This window comes from Amblyomma mixtum, chromosome 3 (assembly GCF_055824585.1).
Source record: "Amblyomma mixtum isolate Tamu chromosome 3, ASM5582458v1, whole genome shotgun sequence".
In the NCBI taxonomy this organism is placed as follows: domain Eukaryota; kingdom Metazoa; phylum Arthropoda; class Arachnida; order Ixodida; family Ixodidae; genus Amblyomma; species Amblyomma mixtum.
The window spans coordinates 223,016,096-223,027,503 of NC_143014.1; the positions used below are offsets into that span (position 1 = coordinate 223,016,096).

The 11,408-nt window shown below is 47.7% G+C and overlaps 1 protein-coding gene across 2 annotated transcripts in view; it reads right to left on the minus strand.

Annotated features, from left to right (window-relative positions):
• The window catches only part of LOC149353817 (sodium-coupled monocarboxylate transporter 1-like), an 81,534-nt gene extending 70,150 nt beyond the window's left edge, over nucleotides 1–11,384 (minus strand). For both annotated transcript variants that reach the window (XM_089582841.1, XM_089582842.1), the window contains exons 1-5: nucleotides 11,275–11,384; nucleotides 8,658–8,767; nucleotides 6,936–7,003; nucleotides 3,636–3,722; nucleotides 1,205–1,362 (exon numbers count right to left, since the gene is read on the minus strand). In XM_089582841.1, coding sequence (XP_089438967.1) covers nucleotides 1,205–1,362; nucleotides 3,636–3,722; nucleotides 6,936–7,003; nucleotides 8,658–8,767; nucleotides 11,275–11,318 — 467 coding nt within the window. In that variant the 5' untranslated portion in view covers nucleotides 11,319–11,384. The remainder of the gene's footprint in view (nucleotides 1–1,204; nucleotides 1,363–3,635; nucleotides 3,723–6,935; nucleotides 7,004–8,657; nucleotides 8,768–11,274) is intronic.
• Between the last annotated feature and the right edge of the window lie 24 nt (nucleotides 11,385–11,408).

Below are 11,408 nucleotides of genomic sequence, written 5' to 3' on the forward strand. Positions count from 1 at the left end.
GCGTGGAAGCGGGGCTGCTTTTACCCTTTTGGCTGAGCGCACCACCGCCCCTGGCGTGCGGCCATCACTCACGGTTCGAGTGAGTGATTTTCCAGGGGGGTGCAGCCGCCCCGCCCTGCCCCCCTCCGGACGCCCATGTCCTTAAAGGTGCACTGAAGAGGAATCTGAACTCGTCTTTTTGCCGCGGGAACTCAATCTACACGTTCCGAGCATTCTTAGAAACTCCGATTTATTGCCCTGTGTGGCCGATTTCCCTAATTAAATCGAATTAACTCCCAGCTCCCGCCTTTTTTTTTTTAATTCTCCCTCGTACGGTGGGCGGAGTCGACCAACGCGGGGAGTGCCTTTCACCCAGTCCCGTGGCGGCTTGCCGCTCTGCCATCGGCGGAGTAATACGTAGTAGTCCGTAGAAGCAAATAGTCCGCTCGTATTTTTATTTCTGCGCGCTTCTTTTGCGGTTATATTATCTGCAAATGAATATTCGCCGAAACCTAAAAAACAAAATGAAGCTAAAGCAAAGCCTCCACGGAGCTGGCTAAAAGGCACTCCCCGCGTTGGTCGACTCCGCCCTCCGTACGAGGGAGAATTAAAAAAAAAATAAAGGTGGGAGCCGGGCGTTAATTCGATTTAATTAGGGAAATCGGCCACACAGGGCAATAAGTCGCAGTTTCTAAGAAAGCTAGGAACGTGTAGATCGAGTTCCCGTGGCAAAAAGACGAGTTCAGATTCCTCTTCAGTGCACCTTTAAGGTAATAAAGTGAAGTTAAGTGAAGTGAAGAGATGGCTCCTAGTAGCGCCATCTGGTTGTCAGGACGGGAACCATTAATGTCACCAAACCGACGTTCCTCTTAAGCCTAGAAGGGGCAGAATCGTCACTCTAAATCAAAATATAAAGCAAATTTATCATTTATACGTTTTCTTAAAGGTGAGACGAAGCGAAAGACTGATGGAAATTTATGAACAGTGAAAGTATTGGAAAAAGCAGCAACAACGACGAATTCAGTCCGAAGCGAGGGGTCCTGCTTCAAAGGGCGCCGCCATGTTTGTCGCTGCGGAATTTTTTCGGCAGCGGAAATCGGTCCGGGACCGATCGGCCTCTCCGCGCCGCTTTCCGCCCTGGTCGGCGTCAAAAGCGGTCGAATCCGGTTCGCTCGCAGGATTGACAAGTGAACGTGCCCTTAGTGAGTGTGCGATGTATACGGACCTGACGTGGCGCAATGCTCCGGCGGACACGGCCGTGACGTTGGCCAGACAGCCGTCGATGCTCACGTCCATCCTGGGCGGCTCGATGCTGGAAAGGCTTCGTCCCATGGAGTGCCATAGTAGCAGTGCCAGCGACACCAGTGTCGCGCTGGCAGCGCCCTGGAGGCAGCGAACAAGCAGGATCAACATTGACTGGTGTCGCTTAACTTGAATATGCATTCAACTGTTGACGTTGCACGCATGTGGTTTCGGCTAGTTTCGAGGGGCGACCGCAGTTGGTCAGCCATTGTAGCGTTGTTGCTGAGGAAAAGGATATAGTTCGCTGCGTTATGATGCAGGTTGCACGAGGGATCAATGCTCACAAATGCTACATTCACTGTGCTCTAAAGGAACACTGATTGCAACTCTATCAAACTTTTGTTCACGATAAAAATCGATTATATGGCTCTAGCTGCCTGAGTTAGTGTTTGTTCAGGAGCAAAATGGGAATTTATTGCTGAGTAATTTAAAAAAAAAACTCTCCCATACTCAATTCAAGTTTGCGACGTCAACATAAAGAAAGGACTCTGACCAGCGTTTGAGGCTGAATTGGGGTGTAGTCTATAGCCTCCGAGATCCGCCAAAAACTGTGTTGATGCACCGCACTTGCCAGGCCTGTGGTGGCGACAACGGTATTTCCCTTTTTGACCTCTTCCAGGCTATGAAAGTTCCACTTTCAGTGAAAATAGCGTCTTTGTCGTTAATGTACATTGGTGGCTATAGGGACCCTTGGGACGAATTGAAGTTGACCTGTACCGACAGACCATGACAACTTTTTATTTTATAAATAAATAATAAAATAAAAAGTTGTGGTGGTCTATCGGTACAAGTTAACTTCAATTCGTCCTAAGGGTCCCTATAGCCACCAATGTACATGCCACTGCGACAGCAATGTAATTTCAGTGCTTATCTTGTTTTTTGCCCGTTAAAGAACCTCTTGCGATCGAAATTAATCTGTCAGGTCTCACAATGCACAGAAAGAAAGCCACAGTGATAGCGCCAAAGTTTGACCGCACAGCGTCGCTAGATCTAGCTTTACGCGACTTCGTGGGCTGAGTTAAAATGCTTGGTTAATCGGCGAGGCCTTGCCTTATTCCAGGAGTATCGGCAACACCTTTTCATTTCGCCGACGACCTATAGTAACATGCTTTCATTAGTTATCGATTTGTTTGAGCATCCCAGGCGGTCGAAATTGTTCCAGAGCCCTCTGCTAGCTATATGGCGTTCCTCATAGCCCACAATGCTGAGTTGGCGCGTTAAAAAATATTTTTTTTTATTAAAGATGTGAGGAAGAACGGACATCTGTAGGGCCTTACCCACCTTCCCTACGAGAACAAATCGTGCGCAGCTAGAAACCGATTCAGCGCTCGTGTGCCGCATTGAAATACATGGAAGTGAGCATAACAGTAGCAGCAACGGTCTAAGGGCTTTTAATATCAGCTTTAAATTAGGGAGCAATTACTCATTACCATCCACTTTTGGGGCATCCCCTTTACATTGAACAAATCGGCTTTGCCTGCTTTGTGATCGAGCTACTCGCTGAAGACCCCCCTTGCGGTTTATTTAAACAATTCTGTGACCGGAGCCTCAACGCCATTCGGCCTTGAAACCACCGGAACGCGTCAGAGGTTCGACCAGCTTTTGTGACCGCCAGTAGTGGCACCGGGCTGAGTGGATACATTTGTACGGAATCGGAAGCGTTGGCAACGGCTCCTATCGGAGTCTCCGCAACGCTGAGGTGTCAGATGATTTCAACAGCATTGCGACTCCGAGATAACAAGCTCTTCGGAAGGTTACTTTTCCATCTTCAGTTATTGAGCAGCAACTCGAAAAAAATAGCAAGGATAAATACGCATTAAAAATGTTCAGGAAGACCTGTTTAGGGACGGATAAGAGGCTATTCAAGCTTGTTTTCGTTTTCATACTGCAGGAATACGCGTCGCCATCTCTCAGAAGTCGTCTTGTAGAACCCACAATAACATCGCGCGTTTGCGCGAGCTTTAGCGGCTCGAGTGGATACTAGCAAGAACTGTAATGAATATGTCAGAAAACGAATCACTCAGTAACTTTCTTACTTCAAATGAAGCCCTACTGTAGGTACGACCATGTTGGCACGCATTTACCATTTACCAGCGTACACCATTTACCAGCGTATACCAAACATTTTTCCAAACTGTCACCGAACAACAGTACTCGTCCGGGTTCAACGCAACAGTTGCTGTTCAGGTCTTTCAGGCGTGTTTTTCCGAGGTAACGTGAGCAGAGGAAATTATTAACGTCCTCTAACCTTGCAAAACTTTTAGTCACGAAGTGATAGCGCCATGCGGGCACATATAAGAAGCCCCGAGCAATGAAACCCTCAGCTGACTTCTCTTTGAACTTACTGCACGTACCTTTGTGTTAGACCACGGAAACAACAGCGCCAGGAGAAAAAGTCCGCACAGCGGACCTGATATGCTGTTACATATGACCATGGTTACCTGTAAAACATGCCGGCATGCCTCGTCGTTAATGGTGGATCTGGTGAACGAAATTTTCTCCACGTATACACAGACCCGTCAAAGAAAACTATAGCCACCACTGTAATGTGCCTTGCTCAGGTGTGACCGTGAGCACAGTTAACCAAACACGGTACACCCATCACGTCCCGAATAGGTCGCTTAAGAAGTGCACCTTGAGCTCCCTGACAGCAGCCTCCGTTCATGCGCGAGCGGCATTCAACACAACCTACCTGCCGGCCTTTCGTTTCGTCCGTGCGCCCACCGTTGTCGTGTTAAAGCCTGTGGCCGCTCCTTATACGAGCCTACTTGAACGCAAGAGGCGTTTCATCGAATGTAAGTGATATAGCTGCTATTAAGTTTAAAGTTGACTTCTTCAAATTCGATTGCCTTCGCCATAAAATGTAATTTTCTGATGCGCATAGTAGTAGCACGAGCAGCATTGACGGAGGTGCTATGCATGCGGGCATTCAACATTTCCCGCGGATTCCTTCCGTCGCCATTATATTTCTTTAACTTTTTGTTAACTTCATTACGGAAACTTTTGTTTATGGGTGTACTTTGGTTTCAGTCAACTGCGTTGCCATTGCACAGAAAATGATTGCTAAAGAATTCATTTTTCATTTTGTACTGGAATTTACTTTTTCGTACTTTTCTTGCTTTTACTTGTTACTCTTTTTTTAACGGCTCATTCTTTATCCTATCCTATTTCCAACTACTGGCTCGTGGGGGTCAAATGTTTGTCAATGTGGCCCGCGTGGCAAGAAGAGTTTGGGACCGCTGGTATGAGAAAGTGAAGTGCTGATCATGACTCGCAGCAAGCAGCCTGTGAGCTTGTGATCTGGCAGCAGCCTCTAAACTGCTAACCCAGAGGACAGAAAATAAGAAAATGGGTGTTTGCCAACAGCAACAGCTGCAGCAACAACAGCAACCACAAAAATAACAATAACAGCAACAATATAGGCAACAGCAACAATAACTATCCTTTAACATGGACATTGGAGAGAGGAATATGCAGTCGCTGGTTAACACATGATTCTGCATGTGCCAAACAATTGCTCGCAGATTCAGTACTCAGTTTGCGGCAATGCAAAGCAAAGTTGCGAGCAGCACAGGTGAAGGTATGGGCCTTTCATCTACTGATTTAGAATATGAGAACGCAACAACAACCTGCTTCCAAGGCTATACATCTAATAATCCCGCCTTACGTGGTGCACGTGTGGAATCCTGGGGAAAGTACCTTGCGCAATGGGAAACCATTCGTTGAGTAAAACAATGGTGATGATTGAGGGCACTCGTCACCTGAGGTCTACAATAACTTGCTCGAGTGCTATTTGGACTGGATCGAACAAGTTTAGCGAAACAACGGAACTATACGATATTATGGCAGTCCATAGACTCCGCTCTTTCTCGCTCGCTAAAAGCAGCATTTTTCACAGAAGAGAGGTTTATTTGAGAGAAAATTACTGAAGTCGGCCTGAGGGATCATACCTGGCCTGCTACTCAGCACTGGCGAAGGGGAATAGGAGAAGAAAAGGAGTTATCATGGATGACGACGTGGATAAAATAGATACGTGAATATATGCAAGCACATCAGGTCCACGTCTCACAACCGCGAGTCGACAGCCGTGTTGCGCAGCAAACGCAGGAGCGACCGTGTTGTGTGGTCTGTAGAGATTTCCAACTCTCCGGCCAAACGCCCAGTATACAAGGTCCCTCGAGAGTGGCCTGCTTTCAAACGCTCTAAGGAAGCGGCCAACGCCAGTCTTTGGCGTGCACATAGAGGGAATACCGCCAGCACGCCCTCTGTCAAAAGCTTAGAGACCAGGGGTTTCCGTCTGAGCCATACCGTGGGGCTTGTATGCATGCTTAGTGTTAAAAGCCTCCTAAAGGTAAGAAGACTTGGTATTGCCTCCTGCAACAGATAGGACTTCCCCGAATGTTACAGGAGCCCCATAATACGGCTTAGAAGGAAACCCCCTGAGCTCTAAATTTTTTACAAAGGCCGTAGATGCTTCACAGTCTCAGTGACGCCATACTGAAAACTGCCCAGAACACAGAAGTAACGCGTACAGTGGAGCGAAGGCTATAGCAGGATACAACTTTAAAAAAAGCAACCGAGGTCCGCGGCGTCCTTTATTACTCCGCTGGCCAATTGCAACAGTAAACGAAATCAGCTTTTTAATGTTTGACTGTTGGAAACAATCTACGTATAAAAATTCTAGGGCTAATAATTTTTTTCTTGTGGTAAGCTTCTTGTTTAGGTAACAAGGAACGTTTAAGCAGCGGTCTACTTTTTCGTCGTAGAGGAATTCTGTGCGCGGAGGCTGAATGTGGGTGGAGCTTCACTGCAGGCTTAAGTTGTATCCGATTATAGTTGTTTCGTTGAATACGAAAAAAACAGTATGGGGATTTCTATGTAGTACCAGCAAGCACAAAAATAAGAACAAATTAACCCCACTGCTCTGTCTTAACGAGGAGGCAAGAGGAGAATCCAATGAAGAGGTTAATGTCATTCAAATGGCAGCGCCAAAGGAAACCTAACTGTTCTGACTTTCCAGAGCTAAGAACAGTCAGCAGCCAGTTTCAGCGTGTATAATTTCTTTCCGCCGCCGCGGTGGCTCAGTGGCTATGGTGCTCGGCTGCTGGCCCAAAAGACGCGGGTTCGATCCCGGCCGCGGCGGCTAGAATTTCTTTGGAGGAGAAATTCTAGAGGCCCGTGTGCTGTGCGATGTCAGTGCACGTTAAAGATCCCCAGGTGGTCGAAATAATTTCCGGAGCCCTTCACTACGGCGTCTCTCATAGCCTTAGTCGCTTTGGGACGTTAAACCCCACAAAAAAAAAAAATTCTTTCCAGCAGCAGAACACGTTGCAAGCGGGTTAAACTGAACGTATCGTCTTGAATCAGTGCGTTGCTGGTCACGCATGCCGCCCTATCCTCAGCACCGCTAGAGCAACACCAGCACGTCATTCAAGAAGGAAGTAGCCGAAGCAGACGACGCCTTCTTGACGGTGGGCGCACTTCTTCGTGAAAAACAAAAACGCAAAACGCGCAGGTAATATAGGTGTCATGGTTCTTGGTTTCTCCTTTTTAAAAACTATATGTGAAGTGCACACAACGGCTACAGATGTCACTGGAACTCATGAAAATTCTTTGCATCGCATGCATCAAATTACCAGATACATCGCGCTTACCCTTGCAGCTGTTCCCATGTACGGCAGTATAGTGGCGAACCCGGTCATAATGATGCCGCTCGCAATGGCTGGAAGGAGATAGAAGTATTTTGTAGTACAGCCTTTGTCAAAAATATTCATCCCAACGTGCTTGCTTCTGGTTCTTGCAGTGTGGCTTGTTTTGCATAGTCGGCACTCCAAATCTCTTTGAGGTGAGATGAACTCTGGTATTCGCCCTTGCCAACCTTGGAGCTACCAGCGGAGATAGAGAGCTCCCCTACACAGCTTAGACGGAGACCATTAGGATGAACATCTTTTACAAAGTTTGTACATTGCATAACGTCGCCACAGGACAGAAAGATGTCTGGTGAAGTTTCTGTTTTCCTTTTGCGCACGTGCGCAGTCAGGGCAAAGTCACCATTTTGTTGCAGACTTCAGTTTTTCAGTTTCTATTTCTTCAGTTTTTCTAAGTCAACCCAACCTGTATTCACCATGCCACCTGTTGCAGCTCCCCATGCCTGGACACACAACTTTTCAAGTCCACGTTCGCTATCTCCCCACCTCCCCACCCCAATCACGTATTTCGTTCTGCTGAGCTGGCGTATTTCTTTGTCACAGTTCTGCAGGTCAACCAGTCTAATGCTCTTTTGCAGCCATCATGCCTGGACAACAGATTGTCAAGTTCACGTTCCCAATCCCATCACCCTTCCCATATCACACCCTCCTCCTGAACCCCGATGCTGAATAGCTATAGTAAGTAAGTGACCAACAGTTTACGGTATACGGCGGGGTATTGCAAGTGGTAAGAAACTACAGCTTCTAGGTAAAGTGTTTACCGTGGATCCGCACCACGATAGTAGAATAGCTGGGGGAATAAAAATGGGGTGGAGCGCATTTGGAGGCAGGCATTCTTAGGTCCTGAACAGCAGCTTACCAGAATATCACGAGGGAAACATTTGACAGCTGTGTCTCGCCATTACTTCTCTATGGAGCAGAAACTTGGAGCTCAGTAAAAAGGCTCGAAACTAAATTGTGGACAGCGCAGCAAGCTATAGAAAGGAGAGTGATATTGGGGAAACGTTAAGAGTCACGAAGAGAGCACAATGGGTCAGGGAACAGGCGTGAGATGACGATATCCTAGTTGAAATCAAGAGCAAGGAATGGACGTCTGCAGGGCATGTAATCCAGAGAGTATAGGTAACCGATGGTCGCTTAGGGTAACTTAGTGGACTCCATGAGAAGGTAAACAGAGAAGGTGGCAGCAGAAAGTCAGCTAGGCGGATGAGATTATGAAGTTTGTGGGTATCTGGCGGTCGCAGCTGGCACTAGGGCACGTTTAATTGGAGGGATATGGGAGGGGCTTGTGCCCCACAGTGTACGTAACTGTGCTGATAATGATGATGAATGCAAAAAAAAATGCACACTCAACCTGACATGGACCTGGTCACCGATAGGGCGGTACGCCGGAGTTCCTGCAGCGACATTTGCGTTAAAAGAAACAAGATGCAAAGATGCGCTGTAACAAGATGCAAAGCGTCCAACCCACGACGTGTTCATTTGTTTGCATGTAGTATACGCAGTTATATCACTCTGTTACGTTGGCTACAGGTCAAAAGCGCCATCTGTGAGACCGCGCACGTTCAGGTCCCTCAAAAGTGCTGCCTTGTACAGAAAGAAGCATATCGTCTCATGCCGGTCTCTATTTCGAAGGAGGCGCAAATACAGGCTTCAGTATGCACGTACCTATGATGGAGATGACGTAACTCGGTCGTTTTTTCGCTTTGAAGAAGTAAGGTGTCACCACATCGACGTAGAATACAGCAGAGTGGGAGTTTATGATGGAGGACACGGTGCTGGGAAAGAAAGGAAGTCATTAATCGTGAAACAAAAGAAAAAGGCTTCGCACGCACGGCTCTTTGAACTCACCAGTTAAGCTTACTCTGCGCGTAGCCAGGCATTTGTATAGAAGCAGATTTCAACTGCCGTGCTCGAACACTCGATTATTACGCGAAGGGAGTGAGTGATGGGGAAGGCCACATTCAGACGCATGGCGTGATGCGCCTAGCCACTTCATTGCGCAAGTGAATGCATATCCGCCAAGGTAGCTCAGTGGCTGTGGCGGTCGGCGGCTGAGCCTAAAGTAGGGGGATCGAATCTCGGCCGCGGTGGCCCCATTTCGATGGCGGCGACATTCCAAAACACCCGTGTGATGTGCGATGTCAGTGCACGCTATGCAACGCCAGGTGGTCTAAATTAATCCGAAAGAGCCCTTTTCTGCGGCGTCCCTGATAGCTTAAGGGCGTTAAACCACAGGTCCCATGCCAGGGCCACTTAAGTGAATGCTTTTAATGACATACGCATGGATGACAGCGCACGAGTCCGAGGGAGTTTCTAATTACTCGAGCTGGGGAGCGCGTTTCGATCAGTCACCAATTACTGGTAGACATTTGACATAGTACATGCATGGTAACTGTTCAGTATCACGGCTCCATTGTACAGATGTTACGTCCAAGCCGTAAAACAAAGATCTCGCATTCGAACGATCGACTCTTCAACTTCGTGGACGCGTATGCGGGCACCCACTATGGCCGCCACTTCAAAAGAGGCTGTTGGTCTGAGCTTTTGGGAGTTCAAGACACCATTTTCTAAACTCATGCTTTTATTGTACGTCTTTTGCAAAGTGCAAAGTTTTCTAGCGCCCAAAGATTTACGTTCTGTGCTCCTTCACTCGTGCACAGACGGGAGTTGCGAAAGCCCTCTTTCGTACATGGTCTGGTACCTCCACCTGGGAAATGCGCGCGCACAGTGTTGAGAGCTGGAAATGTGAGGTGCATTATTCTATAGAGTACTCTCAACGAGTTTTGCGCCATTTGAAGTTCACTAGTACATTTAGAAATTCTGTGCACGAGCCAATTTGCATCTCGCCTTCGCGACAAACATGGTATGCGGAATTGGGGACCGAACCCGCGTTCTTATTTTCAGCGCCTCAGCGCGTTCGCCGACTCCATTTTCTTGTCGGGGCGGTGTCTATTGCATGCACGCTGATCGTGACCTCGGCGGCTCTACCTCTGGCCTGCGCATGCGAGGCATTTGCAGGTAACTGAGAAGCAGATGGTGTCTGCAGTACATGCGAGGACAAGCTTTTAAAATAGGATGCTGGTGTAAAGAGGTAAGCGCGCGCACAGTGTGGCTGCCTATTTCATGTCACAGCTGCACTGGAATAAAAGTCTCTTCTGCGGAAGGCACATGAGCCAGTCCAACATTTGTAACTCTCTCGCAGTCAGAATCATTTCTCATTGTGTCTTTGCCTATTTTATGAACATAGAATGTGCAATCCTCCCATTCGTATACCGAACGAAGCACACTTCGTTGTGGCTTTGAAAGCGCCACTAGAGATGGAGCATAATTAAAGCGTGGAGAAACGTCGGGACAGGCGCTGTAGACTTTTCTTTTTTCGCCCTTTGTGCATCGTTACCTGTTGGGATTTCAAGGCAGTCACGAATACTGGAAGCCAACTGTAGTCCACCTCGGAACAGTGCGCTTGCTTTGAAGTAGAAGCCCTCGTCGGGACGTAACGCAAAAACTGCGGCAAAGTTTTGCGCAAAGTTTAATTTGTAATTTTATCGAAATCAACCTGGAAACCACTGCCCAGATCTGCTGGGAAACTTGACCAAGCGGCGCCTAAAAAAATATGCAGTCCACCTGTATTCCTCAAAGGAGGCCCTCCAGTCAATGGCGTCCCGATTGTCATGACGTCGCACCTAATCTTATTTCACGGAAGCACCTGCCATTCACGTGTTATGTAAAGCTAAGGGGCTGACAGCGACGCTTCGTACTTGAGTTGTGTCAGAGTGCTTTTTTATGTTTTTTTACAAGTGATCAGTAAATAAGCTAATGTTATTTCTCTCTCGCTCTCTGAGCCGAGCGTGAAAAAAACGAAGAAAGCAGTCCTCTTCTTTTTATGATGATGCTAGTGGTCTGAGCCCACAGATGCATAACATGGCATGGCATTAGTCAAAAAATGCTCGCGCAGTTTTTTTTTTTTTTCGGGAACTATAGTTGAAGAAATACATTGCTTTATACTGACGAGTCAAGGTTTATTAGGACAGCGCCAAAGCTGCAGTTGTTGCCATCGACGTCGCCTCGTCTTGATACACGTCTGCCAGTAAAGCGCGTAGAGTTGTGATGCGGCATAGACGAGGGCGAAGAGTACGATGAGCCAGCTCTCCGAAACATACCCGTTCGTCCTGAACCAAGCTGTCCCCTCGCAATTCCCTTGCAGCTTCGGGTTGCTAAACCCCACATACCACACCTAACGCTCACGCTCACTATATACTCGAGAAGGAATGGCAGCACATACCTCATGGATGCGCCGACGACTCCAGCAAGGAAGACACCGCGCATTCCCGGCAATATGGAAAGGTTCTCGTTAATGTAGTAGGGCACAATCTAGAGAAGGACACCACAAAAGAGGATCACGCCAGCGCTCGTTTA